This window comes from Haliotis rubra, unplaced genomic scaffold (assembly GCF_003918875.1).
Source record: "Haliotis rubra isolate DU_JTF1 unplaced genomic scaffold, ASM391887v1 Scf662, whole genome shotgun sequence".
NCBI lineage: Eukaryota > Metazoa > Mollusca > Gastropoda > Lepetellida > Haliotidae > Haliotis > Haliotis rubra.
In genome coordinates this window covers 359,127-383,078 of record NW_025767371.1, presented here as the reverse complement: position 1 = coordinate 383,078, position 23,952 = coordinate 359,127, and the positions used below count along the sequence as shown (strand labels likewise).

Here is a 23,952-nt window from a genome sequence, read left to right as displayed (position 1 = left end):
AATACAGGCATTCATTACATGACATCATCATATGGAGTGACGCCGTTGTGTGTTTTCACTGGAAATTTGACAAAGGAACGATATGTTGAGATCTTAAATGGTCACCTCCTTCCATCGACCCGAACACTGTGTGAATATAATTGGATTTTCTAGCGTGATAACGACCCAAAATACACTGCGGGCTACACAAAACAGTGGTTGTCGGACGAAAATGTTCAAGTTTCAGACTGAAGGTCAGAATAAACCAAAAAGAACTTTACAATATTGAGGATATTGTCGAATATTAAGTCTCACAACGTACTGGAATGACACTAAGACTGTAAGAGAATCATATATCTCAACATATTTATTTAAGTAAAACTTCTATAGTTATATACATGTATTAGATATTTGCTGAAACAACTTTCTCAATAATTTCAGGGAATACTCAGTGTATGAAATAAGGCCCGTCCGACAGCGCAAGACGGGCTAGATTTTTGCCGGAGGGTCTAATATTACAGCTAGCCAACCCGATGGACAGGTGAAAAAACATATTCAGATAATGTGTCCATTGGCACTGTCTATTTAGTATTTAACAAGGACTGGTTAAATCTCTTCCGGGCTGTTAAGTGTTTGAAGTTACCAGCCCAGATGTCCATCCACCAACACACCACATATCCTTCTCACTCACCCAACCAACAACCCAACCCACCCTTCCTTTCTCTACCTCACTCACCCAGACCGCCTCCATGGTGTAGTGGTTAGAGCGTCCGCCGGGAGAGCGGAAGGTCGCGGGTTCGATTCACGAACGCTTCATACCAAAAGACGTTAAAATATGGTACTTGTTGGTCCCTGCCTGGCGCTCGGGAATAATGGGTACAACAAGGACTGGTCGGCTCGGAGTCAGTATAATGTGTCTGAGTGGGGTATTCATGCTTCACTGTGGCATGGTATCTCAGTGGGCTAGCACTATAAAACCAGCTTAAGTCTGGGCTAGTACAAGCAGCCGCACATACACATACACACATATGAGCAAAATATTCTCAAGCACGACATAAAACCCAATTTCACCTCACCTCACCTCACTCACCCAACCAACAACCCATCCACCAACCCCCTTCCTTCCTCTACCTCACTCACCCAACCATCAACCCATCCACCAACCAACCCTTCCTGCCTCTACCTCACTCACCCAACCAACAACCCATCCACCAACCCACCATACATCCCTCTCACTCACTCGCCCAACCAACAACCCATCCACCAAGCCACCACACATCCCTCTCACTCACTCACCCAACCAACAACCCATCTACCAATCCCCCTTCCTTTCTCTACCTCACTCACCCAACCAACAACCCATTCACCAACCCCCCCTCCTTCCTCTACCTCACTCACCCAACCAACAACCCATTCCACCAACCCCCTCCTTCACTCTAACTCCTCACCCAACCAACAACCCATCCACTCACTCCCCTTCCAACCTCTACCTCACCCATCCAACAACCCCCTTCCACTAACCCCCTCCTTCCTCTACCTCACTCACCCAACCAACAACCCATCCACTAACCCCCCTCCTTCCTCTACCTCTCACTCACCCAACCAACAACCCATCCACTAACCCCCCCTTCCTTCCTCTACCTCACTCACCCAACCAACAACCCATCCACTAACCCCCCTTCCTTCCTCTACCTCACTCACCCAACCAACAACACATCCACCAACCCATCCTTCCTTCCTCACTCATGTTTGTCCCAATAGGTCCCATGTCCTTTACTATAGGTTGAATTTACCCGCAGGAAATGCATAACCACAATCACTATTCCCTAGATGCCACTCAAACATAAATATATATGAATTTAGATTTATTAAATTTTATCAAGTTTATAAACACAACAAATACATAGGTTTATTGTACAGTTTTGTGTCAACCTGACACCAAGAACCAGCCACAGAACCCCCTACCCTTGCTGGAACCAGCATTGGAATAAGACAAGCCATGCTCAGTTGCCATAGAAATACATTGCTGTTAGTCCACTGATGAAAGCCAACCACAACAGAATCCTGTAGGTCCAATTAGTTTCAACATTCACAGTTCCATCTCTATCTTTCTGGCTACAGACTTCTGGCACACTAATGTTTGATCCAACACTGGAACAACTGACATCTGTTTGTCCCTCATCATGTTGTGCCTTTGTTCTGACTTTTGAAGAACTGACGTCTGCTTGTCCCTCATCATGTTGAGCCTTTGTTCCGACTTTTGAAGAACTGACGTCTGCTTGTCCCTCATCATGTTGTGCCTTTGTTCTGACTTTTGAAGAACTGACGTCTGCTTCATCAGACACAAGATGTCCTGTTTCATGGTCAGAATATCTGTCCTCTACACTTCGATCTTCCTCCCCAACAAGTGATGAAGTGGAGTGAACATCACCTAGACATTCACACTCATCATCAGCAGGTACAACCTTGACATCAGCTGACACTTGGACACTGTCACTCTCTGCTACTTCACAGCTCACAGTTGGATGAACAAGGCTACTGTCAATACTTATACCACCCTCTTCCTCTCCATGTGATCCAACTTCAGCAGCAACAACATTGCTACCTCCATCCTCAGTAACACCATCAGTCTCCCTGTCAGATAGACCATAAAACCTGACAGTGTTGTCCCTGAGGATTCCCCTCACATCACCCTCATCTTTCTCCAGTGCTTGAATGATGATGTCACACAGGACGGACATCCTGGTCGGGCATCCTGACGTTGGCATCTGGCTGGACACCACCACTCTAGTCAGCTGTTCTGGGGTACAGTTCTTGAGCCAAATCCAGACAGGGCTGCTTGACCCGGGCAGCCACAAGTGACCTACAAGATTGCAAACTTCATACAATGTGTATTCTATGTGTAATGTTTATCAACTTATCAACCACCGACATCAGATGGCTGAGATGGCACAATCTCCTATGAGATATCACTTTAACTATGACATCACAATCAAATGACATCACTAATCTGTCTGCCACAGAGGCTTTATAGCTTACACATTGGTAACTGATTATAACTGTTTCCTGTGGACAATTGAATTGAGGTCTTAATTTCTCACCACCATTAAGACCAACGTTTACACATATTCAAAGAACAATTAGCATTAATGTAACAGAGTCTCCCACGAGTCCACATGCCATGGCCTCGGTGGTGTCCTGTTTGTTTCTATTTCACTGAATCTAGACTTGTAGATTTTATGGAGAATTTTAAACTCTGATGAGCCATTCAGATGTTCAGTAGACAGACAAATCAAGAACTAACCATGTACAAAGAAGTAAAACCCATGATCCAAATAGTCTGTGATCACATCTAAGCTGGCTGGTTTCGTGAGGATTGCAACCCGTGGCAGCTTGTCCTTGTATGATGTGAGGAGCGACATCACCTCCGATTTGGCCATGGTCTCACACACAACGAGGGGCATGTTAAGACGGATAGCCAGCTGAATCTGGGGACAGATAAAGTCAGTATAACACTTGGTACACACTTGCACACACGCACACACCCACATACACACGCACGCACAGAGTCCATTGATGCTAAACATAGGAACGTTCTGTCACTTTAAGTCCTACTTACGTACTAAATAGCAGTTTTGCAGTCCTCGTGGAAAATATCATATTACTTGGTCTTTATTCCGTGTTTAATACGCAGGTGTCTCATAACGGGGAGGTTCATTCATGGACCTCAAGACCCGGGTTATAGCGAGGGATGCCAGCATTGTTGTCATCTTTCATTTTGTATTTCAAGAACTATGTCTAGTGTTTAATTTGACAAGTAGACATGACGAGAGCAACATATAAGGTCTGAAAACTTACAAATAATAAGGAAATAAGCTTCACACATATGTTTGTCCGAATAATGCATGATTATCCGGTTAATTTGCACTTATTTCATAATTAAACACTTTAAAAATGGCTCCTGATCAACCAAGATATATAAATAGGAGGCATTTATACTATCTGATGATCAATCTGGTGTATTTGTGGGTGAAACAGCTGCTGTCAACAGGTAACATTGTAACAGATGCAAAGCAACATGAGTGGCCCACAACAAGCCAGTACACCCACTGTGAAGGTCAATGTGGCTGGAGATACAAGATCAGGGGAGTTCACCTCATGCTGTCAGTGCAATAGTGGGGCCACCTTTCACAAGGTTAGTGGCATTTCCAACTTGAAACAAGGGAAGCAACTCTTGCCACACAGCCAGACAGCCCATCAGTTAAAACATTAACTACCGGTATATAGCTAGTAATACTGAAATATAGTTTGCATTTTACAAAGAACAAAGAGTTCTTGCAGACATTCACTGAACATCTGTCAAGAAGTAAGTAGGAATGTGAAATTGAAAAAGTGCAGCCAGTATTTTTTCTACCATGACACAGTGATCTATTCTGAGACAGTGAGGAAAAACAGTGCTAGACAGTGTAAGCAACAACCAACGCTATCACGGTGTGACAGTTTCACATAGATACGTCACACAATTGCCACCACGTGATCTTCAAGCAACGTCAACCTGACCAAACCTCCCGGTTGTTACCTGTGCTTCAAACGCCTGCAGCTGTTGAACAGCTGTGTCGACCATCTTGTCCGTACTCAGGTCATACCCACACGGGCCAATGGCGACACAGCCTGGGCTCTTGGCAACCTCCTCTAGTTGGTGTGAGGTTTCATCTGTCCAGAACACAGCATTCTGTGGGCTGACACCTACAACACCAGGGAAGGCATGTGGATAACTCCGTTCTCTGACCACTGTATATATTTCAATACCTAGCATTATTTTACATTGAAGCTACTCAATGATACAATAGGTGAGGTGACATGAGGTATAAACGCCGCACTTACGAATATTTCATTCATATGACATGTATGCGTGTGTATGTGTGGCTGTTTCTACTAGACCAGACTTAAGCTGGTTTTATAGTGCTAGCCCACTGAGATACCATGCCGCAGTTAAGCATGAATACCCCAATCAGACACATTATACTGACTCCGAGCCGACCAGTCCTTGTTGTACCCATTAATCCCGAACGCCAGGCAGGGACCAACAAGTACATGAAGCATACCATATTTTAACGGGACAATTCCGGCCGACGGTCTCACCACGGAAGCAGTTCAATGATACAATATTCTACAGGCATGATGTACAAGAATCCTCCAATATTTTGGTAACGCTGTACAGGTTCAATCATCATATGACATTTGATTTGTCAGCAGTATTGTGAGGACCACAGCAAGTAATGCCAGGCTGTCTTTTGTAATATCAGACTGTTCCTGGGTAAGACTTCGCCTCTTGTACAGTAGACTGTTCCCTGACTGACATGACCTACCTGTTGTACAATAGACTGTCCCAGAAAATAGTCGGGTGAGCTTTAGGGCCTCCTGGCTGTGAAAGACAGACTTTCCTAAGGACACCAGCTTCTCTGTACCTGTCAAGAATATGGCCAGTGTATGAACATACTACCTACAAGACTGATGAGGGTCTGGGTTAGAACTGATATTCAGCAACCCTGGTGCTTGCAGTAAGAGGTGACTAACAGGATCAGGTGATCAAGCTTACTGAGTGGTTGATGTATATCATTATATCCCAACTGTGTAGATAAATGCTCATGATCACCGGATGTCAGGTCCAAACTTGAATGATTACAAATCATGTAGCTGGCACAATATTGAGTGTATCGTTTAAACAAACAACTAAAACAAAATGGCTTTGCCTAGAATCACCGAGATAGAGCTTCTGTGAATTTGCCTAAATGTAGCTTTCAACAGCAATTTATTTATTAAATATTGTGACATTTATTCTTAAAGTGTGAGGATAGCCTGAGGTAGTAAAGGCCATGTCCGAGCAGACAGACCTGAAAAGGATTCAAACCCACGATTGTAAGTTAAATGCATGTCTAAGGAAATACCTTCATGACCCTGTCTACAAGGCAGTAGAACTCATACTTTCCTCACCAACATCATGGAAATTATTCACAGGCATTTAGAGTGGGGTGAGTAAAGTTTTACCCCGCTTTTAGCAATATTGCAGCAATATCACAGCGGGGGAACACAAGAAATGGGTTTCACACATTGTATCCATGTGGGGAATTGAACCCGGGTCTTCGGCATGACAAGCAAACACTTTAACCACTAGGCTACCCCACCACTCTAAAGGCATTTAGAAGTTGGTGTAGTGAATACAAGACAAATCTTATGGATAACAACAACTAGTTCTTGCCCCTTCTTCAGGTGGATACTGACCATAGTGAACAGTACAGTATATATACTGAGAGAAACAAATAAAGGAACCCAGGAAAATTTAAGAGTTCCTTTAATATTTTCCAGTTTTCATAACCAGATTTGAATAGCGCTGAGGGAGGACATTTGAGAATAAATAACGAAACACTGCCATGAAGTAGTGTTCCTGTATTTGTTTCCCTCAGTATATATATCCTGGAACACAAACATATTTCCTGGAACCATGACTTGTAAAACCGATTGTCAGTTGTTTAATTTTTAAACAATACATGCCAACAGGAGTCTTCAAGACGTTCCAGATATGAATGATGACACTAGTCTCAGCGTACCATCTGTGAGAGCCGCTGCTACGACATGATCGGGCACCTTGACCTTCTTGTGTGTGAGATACATTCCACCATCGATGAGGCCATGATTGAGCATGGTGTTGCAGGTGACGGTGTCCACAGTCGACCTCCTGGCTTTTGAGGACATGAACACCCCATTCCCTACGGACTGCCAAGTGCCAACACGCTTGTCTCCCAGTGTCACTCTGATCTTGTCATTGTTGATGTACCTAGAACATAGGGATCTGTAGTTTTATAACACTTGCTACCCTCTCCCCTATGTAATATTGCTGCGAATGTTAATAGAAGTCTTGGTAAATGATGAAATGTTGCTTTTTACTTGAAACAAGTTTGGCAACACAGGCACCTCAAATGTGATGGTAGCATTTTCTTTCAATCAGACTGGGGCTTAGTAACAATATCACTATTTAGTTGGATAGACTACCAGTTGTCTGACTTTTGTGGCGGACTGGCTTAGACATCTGAATTGTGTGCTGGCTATTAGGTGTCTGACTCTGAGGTTGTGGATTCGAATTCCGGATGAGACCCATCCCAACAAAATACTAGAATCTGTACTTTACTGAAAAAGTTTATTCACAAATTTGACATGTTACATTTGAACATTTTCTAAATGGCATTGTGTATTTCATAACTTGGATTGTTTATTGTATGAAACGGCAGAGGCAACGCAGGCTGCAAGCAAGCCATTCATGATTCCAGCCCTTAATCACTTGCTGACTTACTCATTCAGACTCTCATCAACCCTTTCCATGCATTCTCACTAACCCTACAACCCCTCACTCACCCACTGACCTACTGACTCACTACTCACTGCTGACTACCACTCATTCACCAACCTCTCACTTACCACTGACCTACCCATGCACCCACTGCCCTACCCCTCACTCACCCACTGACTTAACCCCCACTCACCTACCCCCTCACTCACCCACTGACCTACCCCCTCATAACACCCATCAACCCTCTCTCACTCACCCACTCACCTACTGACTCAACCATCCACTGACCTACCCTCTCATAACACCTATCAACCCTCTCACTCACCCACTGACCTGACTCAACTACTCACTGCCCTACCACTCATTCACCAACATCTCACCACCCACCCATCCACTACCTACCTCTCACTCACCCACTGACTTAACCACCCACTCACTTACCTCCTCTCACTCACCCTTCAACCCCCTCACTCACCCACTGACCTCCTAACTCAACTACTCCACTGCCCTCATCTCACCACCCATCAACCCCTCACTCACCCACTGACCTACTGGACTAACCACACACTGACCCACTGACTCAACCATCCACTGACCTACCCTCATCAACACCCATCAACCCCCTCACTCACCCACTGACCTACTGAATTAACCACACACTAACCCACCCCCTCATAACACCCATCAACCCCCTCATACACCCACTGACCTACTGAATCAACCATCCACTGCCCTACCCCCTCATAACACCCATCAACCTTTCACTCACCCACTGACCTACTGAATCAACCACCCACTGCCCTACCCCCTCATAACACCCATCAGACCCCTCACTCACCCACTGACCTACTGAATCAACCATCCACTGTGATTACCCCCTGATAACACCCATCAACCCCTGCTCACCCACTGACCTATCTGAATCAACCACCCACTGCCCTACCCCTCATAACACCCATCATGCCCTCATGCCACACCCACTGACTCACTCACCTGCTGACCTATCCACTCAATCCCTTACTGACCTGTTCACTCAGTCATGAAACAATGTCACCAATGTCGTCACTCACCTGTCATTGAAGTCCAGGAAAAGCTCGACCGTGCTGAGGGGCACAGTGACAGTAGCATACCCCAGGGACCTCCCCTTCCTGTCAACAGCCAGCTGTATTGGGGGGCGGTCCTTACCACACTTCTGTAGGGCCGGGGCGAAACACCGAGTCAGATCATCAACTGTTGTTGCCACACCGATGTTCTCTACAAAAAAAGGTTGGTTTGGTTTGATTGTTGTCATACAGCAATATTCCAGCTATATGGCAGCAGTCTGTAAATTATCAAGTCTGGACCTGACAATCCTGTAATTATCATCACAGATTGTGGGCACAGAGCTCAGGTCACGAATCAGTTGAAGTTAAGCAACGTCGAGCTCAGACAATCCTTGGATAATGACCGTGTTTGGCACCTTGACTCCTGAGAGTTTCTAGGACTTTAGTCCTGCCCCACAATGAAGCACATGTGATACATGTGGTCTCACCTTAGGCAAGTGAGTTTGTTCAAATTGCCTCTGTTCACCCAGCAGAAAATGGGTACCCGGTTGGATAAAGTCATGTGACTATAACCTTCTAGCCTAACAGGCAGCTTGGGTTTTCCGGGTAATAAGAATCAGATCTGATTAAAAGCGCCGCAAATTATTATCATGAGCTTCGCTCTATGCAAATAGGATACAATGACATGTGTCAACCGAGCCAGTGACCATCCTATCCAGTTAATCGCCTCTTTCAGCAAGCATAGGTTGTTGAATACCAATCTAATGATCTAATGATCTTCATGGGTCTCAACATGAAATATAAGTCCATATGACTTGTGTTAATGTGAAGTACATTAGAGGTTTATTCATCTTCTAATTCACCACACAATCACCAATATTCCAGCATGATGTCAGCCACAAGCCATGAACCGGATAAACCAGTGGTTGACAGGATGAGCAACGATTCCTGTCAGGTCATGATGACACACTCACAACCAAGTCATCAGTTGGCAGCTGTCTGAATAGCATAGGTAGTAGGGAGCAATTCTAACCTTGACTTCACTGTGAAATATCAGGTGATTAAAGTTTCCAAGAATCAGTGTGCCCCTCTCTGGTATGTTCTTTGAGTTCCAGGTAAAACTTACTGTCTCAAGTAAGCAAGATTTAATAATACCAATATGTGATGCTAATGCCAATATGGTAGTAACATGATAATATTGAATTAGGGCAACAAACTTCTCCAGTGTAAACATAAGCCAAATTCAATAATAACTGTATGAGGTAGGCTTTAATAATCCTAGCTATTTATAGTGAGGTAACATTTAACTAGCTGTTAACTAGAATTACAATGGGTCATGTTAATTTAGAATTCCACCAGGAAGTGTGTAAAAAATGGGCAGCCCCTCACTGGCGTCCCATTCGGACAGGGCAGGTATTTTGCTCCTAGAAGCACAAAATCTCACTCATTGACTATGTCGCGAGGATGTCTTTAGGGCAGACTAAACTAAATTCTTTATTATTTCCTTAATGTTCTTAAAATCGGTAAACAGCATTGATCATGCGCGTGAAGGTGTTCCATAAAGGTTAACGAACAATATTCGTGCTAACAACAACATGTCTTGACACGTTGTACAAATATTACAGGATATAATAATCAGGAATTTCCAAAACATCAGCATCAACTCTTGGACATTTAAAACTATTTAAGCATGCAATAATTTCAATATTATTACCTGTGAATTACTTCTACTTCCCCTAGTTGCTATAGTGACTAACTTACCAATTAGTAGAGTTTTACGCACGACTTGCTTTACAGGTGATAAGGGTGGAACTTCTTCGTTATCCATCATTTCCTGAAACAACTGTTACCGTCTTCAATCCTTACATGCTATCGTGGGTCTCCAACTCCGACGACTACATATGTATTCGGGTTTCGAATACATGGTGCAATACGTCGATTGCTTCCGGGTCCACACGAGGGGGCGTGGTCATCGCTCCTGAACCGAATTCTTGTCATCATGATATGTCAATATGTAAATGATCAAAGAGTATGAATTTCACATTCATAACAATGTCAATCAATTTAGACGAAATGAAATTGACTATTAAAAGCCCCAAACAGTTAATACGGAGGGATCAAAGAAGCGTCGTATGTGTGGGGGTTAATTAGAGTTATCTACCCTTGTCTTCTCTCACAACAAATACTCCCAATCTGAACACGTGTCTCCACCTTGGATTGTTTAATGATGTGACATGTTATGAAACCTGTACAAAATTGTCAATTTTGAAGAGATGAATTATCTGTAACTAAAGGATTTGTTTATCTGGATTTTGTATGCGTATTATCACAGTTTTAAAACTGTCGGGTCGGCTGGAGACAGAATGAGGAAGTGTGGTTTATCATGTTGATGTTTCACAACTGACAGATAAGGTTAAAACGAGACTGACTGTTTCACCTCGTCATGACGGACACAAGTAATGGGTCGAGATCCTCAACAGAGGATATTTTCAGCACTCAACAGAAGTTTTATATCAGTAAGTTATCGAAATTATGCAATGTCTTTGGTAATCTTACAGATTTAGTCAACATGACTATTAGCCGAGAGCCACGACACCGTCCTATACTCAGAGTACAGTCAAGACATGCCGGGTCATGTATACAGGGTCATATCTTGACTGTATAGGACCGGCTAGTTCTCGGCTACCTGTCTATCTGTATACATTCTTCTGAGATGACTACATAATTCACCCATGCATCTGTTATGGCAAGGAAGTCATTGAAATACACAATGCCATTTTAGAAAGTGGTCAAATGTAACGTATGTTATATTTGGGATTACACTTTCTTAGTAAAGTACAGATTCTAGTACTTTTTTGGTTGAGTCCCATCCAGGATTCGAACCCACACCCTGAGAGTCTGGCTGAGGTGCCTGACTCTGAGGGTGTGGGTTCGAATCCCTTGGGAGCCGTGCCAAATAACACTTATCAGAGGGGTACACGAAGTCCGCAGTGCAGACTACCAGTTGTCCGACTTCCATTTTTGTGGAAGCCGCGGTGGCTGAGCGGTCTAGGCGTCTGACTTTGTGTGCTGGCGATTAGGTGCCTGACTCTGAGGATGTGGATTCGAATCCTGAAAAGGACTCAACCCCAAAAGTACTATAATCTGTACTTTATTAAGAAAGTGTAATCCCAAATATAACATACATTACAAGGAAGTCATTCATGTAAAATTTTACATTTACGATATAAAACTATACAATAAGATTAGAAAGATTGTTCTCCTTTGTAATCCAGGTATTTATCAGGTACCACCCACTCACCCACTGACTTAACCACCCACTCACCTACCTCTCACATGTTCTATGTATAAAGGGTAGTGTCTAAAACTAGGTCATAGAGTTAGTTATACCACATGACATCGTTATGGTCTCAGCCTGTTGACTGGGTTGACCTCATCAGTCAGGTGGACACCGCCCCTTGTCAGATTACAAGGCCCATGTTTCGAATCCAATTACAGACTAAAAATTAAACAGAATCAATGTAATTATAATGTAATTTGACATTAGAGATTAATACTTGTACAATGAGTGAGTAAGTGAGTTTAGTTTTGCATCGCTGTTAGCAATATTCCAGCGATATCACGGCGGGGGACACCAGAAATGGGCTTCACACATTGTACCCATGTGGGGAATCGAACCCAGGTCTTCAGCGTGATGAATGAATGATTTAACCACTAGGCTACCCCACCGTTCCACTTGTACAATGACTGTATTGGACTATTTCTACTGACTTCAGTGAATGTTGACAAGTCTGTGAGCCCCCTTTACCTCAAGGAGTACATGTGCCTAGATCCCAGCATCCAGGTGTATATACATGTGGACAAGCGTGGCAAGTCCAAGGAATGTGCAGAGGTGGTGGTGCCCAAGACCCTCACAAAAGAGGTGTTACGGATGGATGGCAGGTAAGGGGATCTTGAAGCAACTCCAACTTTAAAAAAAAATGAATTCACAAAGTGTACTGACATTAAGATAATGTCAGGTGGGAGGAAAAGTCTGAAAAACATATTTTCCTTTTTATTATATGCCACAAATAATAGGGAGGATGAATATAATTGATAATCGGAAATGTCGTCTTAAAAGTTGTTAATGATTATCAATATGAAAATTGTGCTATCGATAATATCGTACATTAATTTTTAAGTTTTAAAAGTTTTAGTTTTCTCTCACAATATACAAATTCAGGACTTTATTCATGGTCTGCTTCTGAATTATATTTCGGATGCTGCCTTGTTAATAACCAAAGCAAAAACATGCCACAACTTACGTGATGTGAAATATATTCATTTCGTTCAGACAGTTTGGGCATTTTTGCTCAAAGTTATGCCTCCGATATTTATCAATAATCGATTGATATTTTGTTAACGATTATCGATCTCTTTAATCTATATTGATTGCTAGCCCTAACGAATAATGTGAATAACTGTTGAATTGGACAAGCACAAGAGAAACTGTTTACCTGCACGGGCAAGATATTTAGATAATTTTTTGAGGAATGAAAGCCAATTCTGGAAAGTATTTTCCTTCATTTTTTTCTCCCTTCAGAACAGTACCCAGAAACAAGATAAAAGGACAGGAATGGGGTTTTAAGACATGGTCATTTAAGATAACGCACACAAACTTTCGCCCATTTACTCACATGAATTCAACCTGTTGTACGGTATCTATTTTCTTCAGGTTACTCAAAGGAAAGGAGCTTTCAGTCAAACAACCAGAGAATATGCAGAAACTTGTCACATCAAAATGGAGAAAGAATGAGGAAGGGACAGTGTTTTGTCTTTCCGAATGTGTTGAGTCTGTGGTTTCAATGTCAAAAGAGAGAACAGAGTTTATGTATCACATGATAGATGCAGGAGCTTATCTTGTTGATCCTGGTTTCACTGCAGAGAAGGATGTCAACGAAGTCATCAAACGAGCTTTCCTATCTGGTATGTATGATAAAAATATCATGGATTCCATAACAGAAATATGTTGATACTTTTGATTTATCTAGTTATTGTGCTGACTTTCCCAGAGTTCAAAATGGACAAAACCTATTTTATGTATGGCTCACTAAATACTATGTATATTTCTAATAGAGTCTCCCTGAGCACAATTCTCATTCTTTTGACAGTCTCCCTGAACACAATGTTTATTCCTATGACAATCTCCCTGAACACAATGTTCATTTCTATAACAATCTACCTTAACAGAATGTTCATTCCTATAATAGTCTCCCTGAACACAATGTTTATTCCAATGACAATCTCCCTGAACACAATGTTCATTCCTATAACAATCTCCCTTAACAGAATGTTCATTCCTATAACAGTCTCCCTGAACACAATGTTTATTCCTATGACAATCTCCCTGAACACAATGTTTGTTCCTATGACAGTCTCCCTGAACACAATGTTTATTCCTATAACAATCTCCCTGAACACAATGTTTATTCCTATAACAATCTCCCTGAGCACAATGTTGATTCCTATGACAGTCTCCCTGAACACAATGTTTATTCCTAAGAAAACCTCTCTGAGCACAATGTTTATTCCTGTGACTATCTCCCTGAACACAATGTTTATTCCTATGACAATCTCTCTGAGCACAATGTTTATTCCTATGACAATCTCCTATGACAATCTCTCTGAGCACAATGTTTATTCCTATGACAATCTCCCTGAACACAATGTTTATTCCTATGACAATCTCCCTGAACACAATGTTTATTCCTATGACAATCTCCCTGAGCACAATGTTTATTCCTATGACAATCTCTCTGAGCACAATGTTTATTCCTATGACACTCTCCCTGAAAACAGTTTGCTTATTCTTAATACAGTAAAGTTTTGACCCGTGAAGATCCAGGTTAGAATTGGTCTTCATGCAGTAACCCATGCTTGTCGTAAGATGTGACTAACAGGATCGGGTGGTCAGGCTGGCTGACTTCATTGACAAACCATCAAACAACCAATAAACATTTGTGATTGATTGTAGCTGTATTATTTGTCTACTCCATCAAAGAAAGGTATCTGTTCAAAATGAAGCATACAACTTTATTGATGACAACTTCTTTTTTATGGCATATAGCGACATTTTGATATAGATTCTTAGGCCGTTATCAAGCTATACGTAACTACAAGCAAATGTTGAGAAGAATATTACATAGTATTTTGGGGCAAAGATCAGATAACATGGTATGTTATGACAAAACAGCAGATTAACATAAGCAGCATGTAATTGAAACAAGTGGTACATAATTGAAGAGACCAGTTGGGGACCAGGAACTACAAATGGAACTGGTGATGAAGCCAGTAAATAAGTAGGATAAGTAGTAACCACACTCTAATAAGAGTGCTTTGATAGACTTTTAGAATACTGATCAAACAAATAAGTTTTGACAAGATGGGCGTTGTGTTCCAGGTGTAGAGAAGGTTGTGGTGAAGACACTGACGGTGAGACAGGCCATGAAGGCTAAGGCCCTGGCCGACAGCTTCCCTGGGATCATCTACTTCACCGCTGGTGGGTGTTGTCAAGGGCCACACTACATTCACCTTAGGCCCTGAACAGGAATCGGGAATATTCTGATGACAATATTGCAATTCAATCAGAACATGAATCAATGATCAATTTGAAATGACAAAACTGTAGATACTTCTTAGGCTTTTCTCAGGATAACAGCTGGTTTATGGAAATTATTTTTCAATGTTTGACCATGCTCTACAATATACTCAAACTGCATGTTGGGCTGAATAAACATCTCTCAAATTGCCAGACAGAAGAAGCTGTGAGTGTAAACAAATTGAAAATTTCAAATGAAAGGCATGCCAGGTTTTGTGGAGAACTTTAGATATTTACAGATGTGTTGAAGGAAGATGAATATGTGTTTCCTTCATTTTAGAAAACTGATCAAAGTTATCATAATTATTATTTTTTTCAGTTGAGCAGTTACTTTGATGATTGTGTATACATGAGAAAATTTAAACCAAATTATATATATCTTAGCCTGTATTAGTTTGATAAATGGGGGTTGATTTGGAGGGATGGTTGCACATGTGATTGGAATTCTCATGATATGTTTGTAAATGCTTACAAGGCATCCACCCCACCAAAGAAAGTTCATGGAAAGGGGAGAGAACTCTACAGCAACTGTGTGACCTCCTATCCCACCCCCAGTGTGTGGCCCTGGGTGAGATCGGGCTGGGAAAGGCTGAAACAGACACTCAGAGGGAGATGTTCAGAGCCCAGGTGAGACAGTTAGGTTATGTGGTGAGAATAGTGTGTGCTGTGTGACAGGTGATGTAGTGTTGTGTGACAGGTGATGTAGTGTTGTGTGACAGTTGATGCATTGTATGACAGGTGATGTAGTGTTGTGTGACAGGTGATGTAGTGTTGTATGTCAGGTGATGCAGTGTTGTGTGACAGGTGATGTAGTGTTGTGTGACAGGTGATATAATGTTGTATGACAGGTGATGTAGTGTTGTGTGACAGGTGATGTAGTGTTGTGTGAGAGGTGATATAGAGCTATGTGACATGTGATGTAGTGTTGTGTGACAGGTGATGTAGTACTGTGTGACAGGTGATGTAGTGTTGTGTGACAGGTGATATAATGTTGTATGACAGGTGATGTAGTGTTGTGATAGCTGATGTAGTGTTGTGTGACAGGTGATGTAGTGTTGTGTGACAGTTGATGTAGTGTTCTGTGACAGGTGATGTAGTGTTGTGTGACAGGTGATGTAGTGTTGTGATAGGTGATGTAGTGTTGTGTGACAGGTGATGTAGTGTTGTGTGACAGGTGATGTAGTGTTGTGTGACAGGTGATATAGTACTGTGTGACATGTGATGTAGTGTTGTGCGACAGGTGATGTAGTGGTGTATGACAGGTGATGTAGTGTTGTGTGACAGGTGATGTAGTGTTGTGATAAGTGATGCAGTGTTGTGTGACAGGTGATATAATGTTGTGTGACAGGTGATGTAGTGTTGTAATAGGTGATGCAGTGTTGTGTGAGGTGATGCAGTGTAGTGTTGTGATAGGTGATGCAGTGTTGTGTGACAGGTGATGTAGTGTTGCGATAGGTGATGCAGTGTTGTGTGACAGGTGATGTAGTGTTGTGTGAGAGGTGATATAGAGCTGTGTGACATGTGATGTAGTCTTGTGTGACATGTGATGTAGTGTTGTGTGACAGGTGATGTAGTGTTGTATGACAGGTGATGTAGTGTTGTGTGACAGGTGATATAATGTTGTATGACAGGTGATGTAGTGTTGTGTGACAGGTGATATAATGTTGTGTGACAGGTGATGTAGTGTTGTGTGACAGTTGATGTAGTGTTGTGTGACAGTTGATGTAGTATTGTGTGACAGATGATGTAGTGTTGTGTGACAGTTGATGTAGTGTTCTGTGAGAGGTGATTTAGTGCTGTGTGACAGGTGATGTAGTGTTGTGTGACAGTTGATGTAGTGTTCTGTGAGAGGTGATATAGTGCTGTGTGACATGTGATGTAGTGTTGTGTGAGAGGTGATATAGAGCTGTGTGACAGGTGATGTAGTGTTGTGTGACAGTTGATGTAGTGTTCTGTGAGAGGTGATTTAGTGCTGTGTGACAGGTGATGTAGTGTTGTGTGACAGTTGATGTAGTGTTCTGTGAGAGGTGATATAGTGCTGTGTGACATGTGATGTAGTGTTGTGTGAGAGGTGATATAGAGCTGTGTGACAGGTGATGTAGTGTTGTGTGACAGGTGATATAATGTTGTATGACAGGTGATTTAGTGTTGTGTGACAGGTGATATAGAGCTGTGTGACATGTGATGTAGTGTTGTGTGACAGGTGATGTAGTGTTGTGTGACAGGTGATATAGAGCTGTGTGACAGGTGATGTAGTGTTGTGTGACAGGTGATGCACTGTGTGACAGTTGATGTAGTGTTGTGTGACAGGTGATGTAGTGTTGTGTGACATTTTGACAGGTGAAACAGGCATGTGACATGGACATACCCCTGGTGTTGTGTGACACGAGTAAGCTGGAGACAACACAGAGGATCCTCTCAGAATTCAAGGACAAACTACCGCCAGTTTGTATTAGCGGAGACAGGCTGACAACGACAGACTTGAAGGCATTCTATGACATGGGATTCTACATCTCCTTGACAGGTAAAAGGTAGAACATCTCCTTGGCAGGTAACACATCTCTTTGAGAGGTAACACATCTCTGGATCCTAGAAAGATAACACATCTCCTTAGTAGGTAACACACCTGTTTGACAGGTAACACATCTCCTTTGCAGGTAACACGTCCCCTTGGCAGATAACACATCTCTTTGACAGGTAACACACCGTTTTGACAAGTAACACATCTCTGGATCCTAGAAAGGTAACACATCTCTTTGACAGGTAACACATCTTCTTTGCAGGTAACACACCTCTTTGACATGTAACACATCTCCTTGGCAGGTAACACACCTCTTTGACAGGTAACACACCGTTTTGACAAGTAGCACATCTCTGGATCCTAGAAAGGTAACTCATCTCCTTGGCAGGTAACACACTCTTTGACAGTTAACACATCTACTTAGCAGGTAACACATCTACTTGGCAGGTAACACCTCTTTTTGACAGGTAACACATCTCCTTGGCAGGTAACACATCTCTTTGAAAGGTAACACATCTCATTGATAGGTAACATCTCTTTGGCAGGTAACACATCTCTTTGACAGGTAACACACCTCTTTGACAGGTAACACATCTCCTTGGCAGGTAACAGATCTTTTTGACAGGTAGCACATCTCTTTGACAGGTAATACCAGTGTATGAAATAAGCCAGACATCAAGGCTGGTAAGTTCAAAATGTTACCTGCCCAAGTGGATTTAACCAGACCAAATATGGTGAATTTACTCAGGTGTATGGAACATCTAAAATTTGTACCAGACCATTGGGCTGGCTAGCTGTAAATTTAGACCGTCCGTTAGAAATCTAGCCTGTCTTGGGCGGTTGGACGGGCCTTATTTGATACACTGGTAATACATCTTATTGTCCCATTCTCAGTAGCCCCAAGGTGTGTTTCTTTCTCTTTGAGTGAGTGAGTGGAAGTTTACTACAGACATACAAAAGCCTAGTCAATACAGCTTTATAGGTTTTTGAAAACGTGTACATAGTTATGACCTTCTAGCTGTGAAGAGGGCTTTACTAGCTTCAAACTATTGCCTACACATAAAGTTAGGGAAGGGGGTTCAAGTCGCCAGTGCAAATGGCATTGAATAGAGTATGAATGTAAGAATAATTGAAACAAAGTGAAGATTGTACAGGATGTATACTTCATGTTTCTGCATGATACATAGTACACTTCAAGAAATTGTTCACCTACTCAAGTTACAACAAAAATAAGGAATCAAACCTACTTCTACCGTTTTAGCCCTTGTCATACAGTTGTCACTTTGTGACTTTATGTCCATAGAGGAAAATATAATCCTGCTTTTTCTTCAGTATTTAATTCAGATGATCTAATGTCTTTTCTTTCAAGGACATGCCTGGACTAGCCCATATAAGGGATGTCCAAGAGATTGGCTGAGCAGTGTATCACGTGACATAGAGACAATGAGGCTAATCCTGGCCAGCGAGGCTCCTGGAAAGTACCCCGACTTCATCGGCAACTACGCTGGTTCATCAAGATCTCACCATCAAGCAGTGTTCAAAGTTGATGGTTGTAACTTGTCGGAGGACAGCTCAAAGTTGACAATGAAGTACTGTTGTAAGCGGAACGAGCCACTTAGTTTACACAGCATCTTGGAGTTGGCATCGGGTAGAGTTCAGCGGACTCCACAACAGCTCGCGGACATGGTCAGACAAAATACGTATACATTCTATAGATTTACTGAAAAGTCTGACAGGAAGTTGGTAGAAAGTTCTGAAGGAACATGTAGTGAGGTGCAGGAAGTGACCTCTGAGGTTGTTGACCTCCAGCCAGACAAGAGGAGGAAGTATGTATTCCCAGGACTTACATTCATCCTTGGTATTCTCATGGTCACCATCTTGTTAACATTCCAGTATGTTTGGAAACTGGATTCTGTCATTGAATGAGTAAATACCTATACAGTTCATTCCTGCTGTGTAAAGTCTCTCAGATTCATCAGTCATTGTCAGCGTGATGTGTGTGGAAAACTGATATATGTATGCATTGTCAGAGACTTACTCAACTTACTGGGTAGGGACTTTTAACAAAGGATCAAGCCCTCAATCATGGAATTGTGCAGAAGATTCCAGTGACCTTGATGGCTGAGCCACCCTTACAATTAGAGTTGTGACTGTTGAATCACTGTTGATACATACAAACCATTGTCAGCTGAACCATTGTTGGTATATAGAGATCATTATCACAGTTGAGTTATAGTTGGTACATACAAACCATTGTCATAGTTGAACCATTGTTGATACATACAAATTATTGTTATAGTTGAACCATTTTTGATTCATACAGACCATTGTCACAGTTAAACCATTGTTGATTCATACAAATTGTTGTCACAGTTAAACTATTGATGATTCATACAGACCATTGTCACAGTTAAACCATTGTTGATTCATACAGATCATTATCACAGTTAAACCATTGATGATTCATACAGACCATTGTCACAGTTAAACCATTGTTGATTCATACAGACCATTGTCACAGTTAAACCATTGTTGATTCATACAAATTGTTGTCACAGTTAAACCATTGATGGTTCATGCAAATGAAAATACCTCAGGAACAATTTTCAGGAATGGTTTATATGATAAGAGTTGATTGCCCTTGTGTGTTTGGTTTTGTAAATAAAATGTGTAAATGCTCGCAGGGATATAATTTATGAAGTAGCCTCCGGTGTGTAGACCTGTGAAGATGTGGGTTAGCACTGATCTTCAGTAACCCATGCTTGTCGTAAGAGTCAACTAACGGGATCGGGTGGTCAGGCTTGCCGACTTGACACATGTCATCGGTTCCCATTTGCATAGAGGGATGCTCATGCTGTTGACCACACTCGATTATTTACAGACTGCTGCCATATCGCTGGAGTGAGGTGTTCAACAACAAACCAACCAACCAATCTCGTGTGAAACTGAAATGTGTTGGCATCCTGCTGTCTGGGAAGACTATGGTATTCCCTCAGAATGGTGGTTCTGGAGGGTCTTGTGTGGCTGGAACGGTGAGCGACAATCCCCACTTCACTGGAACAGATGGAGTCACTTCGTTGAATCTACCTGGGCACATTCTTGGCTTATGTTATGAACTATTATACCTTGTTGTTTCCAAGTACCAATGAATAAAAACCATTAACTGTATTTCAATTATTATGAAGTTCTAAATAGAAGCAATATACATTTCTCAAGTTCTCCTCTATCAAGATAGTTACCATGTGTTTTCATATCAAAGATAATCTAGATCACAACAATTTGCTTGTGGGATTGGCTGTGTCTGGTAACTGTATGGGAAACTTGGCTGCCTTCTATATTCACATTGGTACCTTCCTGCACATGTGGATATTCCGGGTTAAAACTGGCCCCCAGACATCTGTGCTGATGTTGAGAGGCGACTACATGGGACACCAAGGGCGTGGTTTGTTGCTCATGTCAATCACTGGATTGTCTGGTCCAGACTCAATTAGTTCCATACCTCCGTCCTACTGAAAGGCTTCCAACAACACACACAAAACGTCAATCAATCTTTATTTCAGTACATATGATGGAATAGATATTGTGACCAGTATTCCTGAAGGAAACAACGGTAATATTTTAAGGTTCTATACTGAGTCAAAAATGAAACATCACAAAATGTAATTTGAAAAATAATGAATAATTTTTCTCTGATGATACATCTATGTATCCGAAATGGGATCCCTATCTTTCGACTCTAGAAAAACGTTAGCAAAACCCACTCAAACCCATCCATTCGTCGTGCAAATGACGTTAGTGCCAAATCAGGTTTTGCACGTGCAGTCGATCACGTGATCTTCGCATCGAAGTTTTCTTCATATGCACGTGTTTGCATTGGCCTCAAGAATTGAAAAAACACTTTGAAACCACAGTTCTAACGGTACTTGAAATGCCACGATTGTCAAATGTGCACGTGAACGTGCCGTTGGCATGTTGCAAGCGGGAAGATCAGTTATTGACGTCGCAAGAGCAATGGGATGCAGCCGTCGTACTGTGTATGACTTGCGAGGTCGTCTACAACAAACTGGCACCACTTCTGATCGCCCAAGGTCGGGTCGTCTACGTGTGACGTCATGAGCAGAAGACTGTCAAATCGTCCTACGTCACCTACGTGACAGATTTCTGCCGGCTACACGAACCAGGGCTGAGATGTTTAGAGGTCGACTGTCCTCACAGACCATTCGAAATCGGTTGCGGGCTGCCAATCTTCATTCTCGACGTCCATATCGTGGCCAATATTGACGCCGTTTCATCAACGTCAACGTCTGCTGTGGGCCCAACGTCACCTCCGATGGACCCAGAGAGACTGGAATCGAGTCGTCTTTAGCGATGAATCCAGGTTTACCCTCAGATTCGCGGACGGCAGGCATAGAGTCTGGAGACGACGTCGTGAACGGTATGCCCAATGTTGTGTACAGGAAGTCGACAGATTCGGGGTCGGAAGTTGCATGGTGTGGGGTGCTTTCTGTGGGAACAACCGTTGCCGACTTCTGGTCATCCGTGGAAACCTCACAGCTGCTGCTTACCGCGACCAGGTGCTCACCCCTGAACTCGTTCCTTTCATGGCAGCTCATGGCCCAGGTCTACAGTTCCAGCATGATAATGCTCGGCCGCATACCGCGATGTTGACACGAAATTTCCTTCAAAACGCTGGAATCAACGTCATGGACTGGCCATCGAGGTCCCCTGACCTTAATCCAATAGAGCACGTTTGGGATGCACTTGGGAGAAGGCTCCGTGGTCTTAGGAACCAACCTCAGAATTTGCAGGAACTTGGCGCTGCCTTACAAGATCAATGGCGCAGAATCCCCAACCACGTGTTCACATGCATCAGGCAGTCGATGAGGAGACGGTGTTTTGCAGTGGTGAATGAGCGAGGAGGCCATACACGATATTGAACTTAGAAATTTCGCATTTTTATTCTTGTGACTTGACATTCTGAATACCCATGTTTTGGAACGGCGGTGTAGCCTAATAGAACTGATTATGGCACTGTCAGTGTATCGAGTACATCACACAGATCTCAGCAATGAAATAATAACAATTTAACCATCTTACCATCTCTTGTTCTTTTATAGTGCCCTGAAGAAAGAATGTGAAGTTTCTTTTTTGACTCAGTATATTTTCATACAACCATAAATACGAAGTAAAGTCCACAATTTTCACAAAGAGGTTTAGCCTATATCCTTGTACCCATCGGCCGACATGAAGCACGGTATTTACTTTGAAACCGAAAAGGATATACTTTTGCATAGGTATGTTTTGATTTAAAATCATAATTTGTCATCCCATGTTTTGACCTGTCTCGATCCGTGAACATCCAGTTGGGGGTAAAACATTAGACAAGAAATAGGCCCCCCCCTGTGCTCCCTACCACGCGGATCTGTTTCTCTATGTATATAAATTTAGAATTTCTGCTTAGGTTAGCAAAATAAGAACAAGATATTTGACCAAGCGGTTTAGCTTAAGCATCAGGTATGTCGATGATCTAATATCTTTCAATAACCATCAAATAGCCAATTCCCTGCCACTGATTTACCGACCCATGAAGATCCGGGTTAGAAATGATCTTCAGTAACCCATGCTTGTCGTAAGAGGCGACTAACTGGATCGGGTGGCCAAACTCGCTGACTTGGTTGACACATCATAGCCATGGCATCCTTCCAAATTGCGTAGATCGATGCTGTTGATCATGCTGTTGATCACTGGATTGTATTGTCCAGGCTCGATTATTTACAAACCACCACCATATATTTGGAATATTTCTGAGTGCGGCGTAAAACTAAACTCACTCACTCACTTTGACAGGTCTCGTGCTTATGATGAAAGATGGTAAGAACACAGTCTGATTTTGAGCAGTCAAGGTGCTCGTCCATGGTACCAATGCATTTTAATATCAATATCATGAAATTTGTTGTGTTTTTTTCCCCATAGGCTCAACACCTAGATGGTCAGAATTTAACATGGTTGTCTTGAAATAGGGCTGTTTTAAAAACATGCTTTAATGTAGTTATACAGGTTCCTTAGGCTCTGCATGTACCGTTCATTCACTTACACTTGGTTTCGGTATTAACTAAATAACCATGCCATATAAAATATGTACATAACCGTCTGAAAAGATCTTGTCACTTAAATGTGACATTCCGACAGGGCTTGAAAAGTTGTTTCTCGTGAACGAAATAGTTATCTATTCTTAAACAGTCCCCTAGGGTGTGCACATCCAACTGTGAGGAACGCCGGCACTTGGCCATGCCAATGCAGAAATGACTCCATCTACCAGCACCCTGACTAATGCTATCACTTAGAAATATCTGAACTGAAAATAGATACGTTTTCTCGTTAACTTCCTTAATTTAAAGGAATGACACATCATCAGAGATATCTGACA

General features: G+C 42.3%; 2 protein-coding genes across 7 annotated transcripts; one reads left to right on the top strand and one right to left on the bottom strand.

Annotated features, from left to right (window-relative positions):
* Positions 1-1,829: 1,829 nt before the first annotated feature.
* LOC124257487 lies at positions 1,830-10,390 on the bottom strand. 4 transcript variants are annotated; one of them, XM_046691557.1, is made up of 8 exons: positions 10,129-10,390; positions 8,395-8,578; positions 6,588-6,814; positions 5,349-5,447; positions 4,559-4,725; positions 3,284-3,467; positions 2,226-2,842; positions 1,830-2,171 (listed from the first exon to the last, which is right to left on the bottom strand). In XM_046691557.1, exons 1-8 carry the CDS (start codon positions 10,196-10,198, stop codon positions 1,983-1,985), a joined length of 1,737 nt encoding a protein of 578 aa, XP_046547513.1. In that variant the 5' UTR covers positions 10,199-10,390; the 3' UTR covers positions 1,830-1,982. The 4 variants fall into 4 exon arrangements, with proteins under 4 accessions (XP_046547513.1, XP_046547514.1, XP_046547512.1 ...); XM_046691558.1 differs by having other exon boundaries at positions 1,830-2,218; positions 2,273-2,842; XM_046691556.1 differs by having other exon boundaries at positions 1,830-2,247; positions 2,302-2,842.
* Positions 10,391-10,545: 155 nt separating this feature from the next.
* On the top strand, positions 10,546-20,693 carry LOC124257488 (3'-5' ssDNA/RNA exonuclease TatD-like). Of its 3 annotated transcripts, XM_046691559.1 has the most exons (8): positions 10,546-10,883; positions 12,144-12,309; positions 13,082-13,332; positions 14,807-14,905; positions 15,480-15,631; positions 17,345-17,528; positions 18,895-19,351; positions 20,407-20,693. In XM_046691559.1, the coding sequence occupies exons 1-8, from the start codon at positions 10,811-10,813 to the stop codon at positions 20,672-20,674; spliced, it is 1,650 nt and encodes a 549-aa protein (XP_046547515.1). In that variant the 5' UTR covers positions 10,546-10,810; the 3' UTR covers positions 20,675-20,693. The 3 variants fall into 3 exon arrangements, with proteins under 3 accessions (XP_046547515.1, XP_046547517.1, XP_046547516.1); XM_046691561.1 differs by lacking the exon at positions 20,407-20,693 and having other exon boundaries at positions 17,345-17,535; positions 18,895-19,060; XM_046691560.1 differs by lacking the exon at positions 12,144-12,309 and having other exon boundaries at positions 10,800-10,883.
* Positions 20,694-23,952: the final 3,259 nt, after the last annotated feature.

Coding starts and splice junctions, on each gene's coding strand:
- LOC124257487 (XM_046691555.1), bottom strand. CDS start 10,198: ATGATGGATAACGAAGAAGTTCCACCCTTATCACCTGTAAAGCAAGTC. Junction 4,726..5,348: donor GACAGTCTATTGTACAACAG/GTAGGTCATGTC, acceptor CTGGTGTTGTAG/GTGTCAGCCCACAGAATGCT. Junction 2,843..3,283: donor GTTTTACTTCTTTGTACATG/GTTAGTTCTTGA, acceptor GCAATCTTGTAG/GTCACTTGTGGCTGCCCGGG.
- LOC124257488 (XM_046691559.1), top strand. CDS start 10,811: ATGACGGACACAAGTAATGGGTCGAGATCCTCAACAGAGGATATTTTC. Junction 10,884..12,143: donor TCAACAGAAGTTTTATATCA/GTAAGTTATCGA, acceptor TACTGACTTCAG/TGAATGTTGACAAGTCTGTG. Junction 12,310..13,081: donor GTGTTACGGATGGATGGCAG/GTAAGGGGATCT, acceptor TATTTTCTTCAG/GTTACTCAAAGGAAAGGAGC.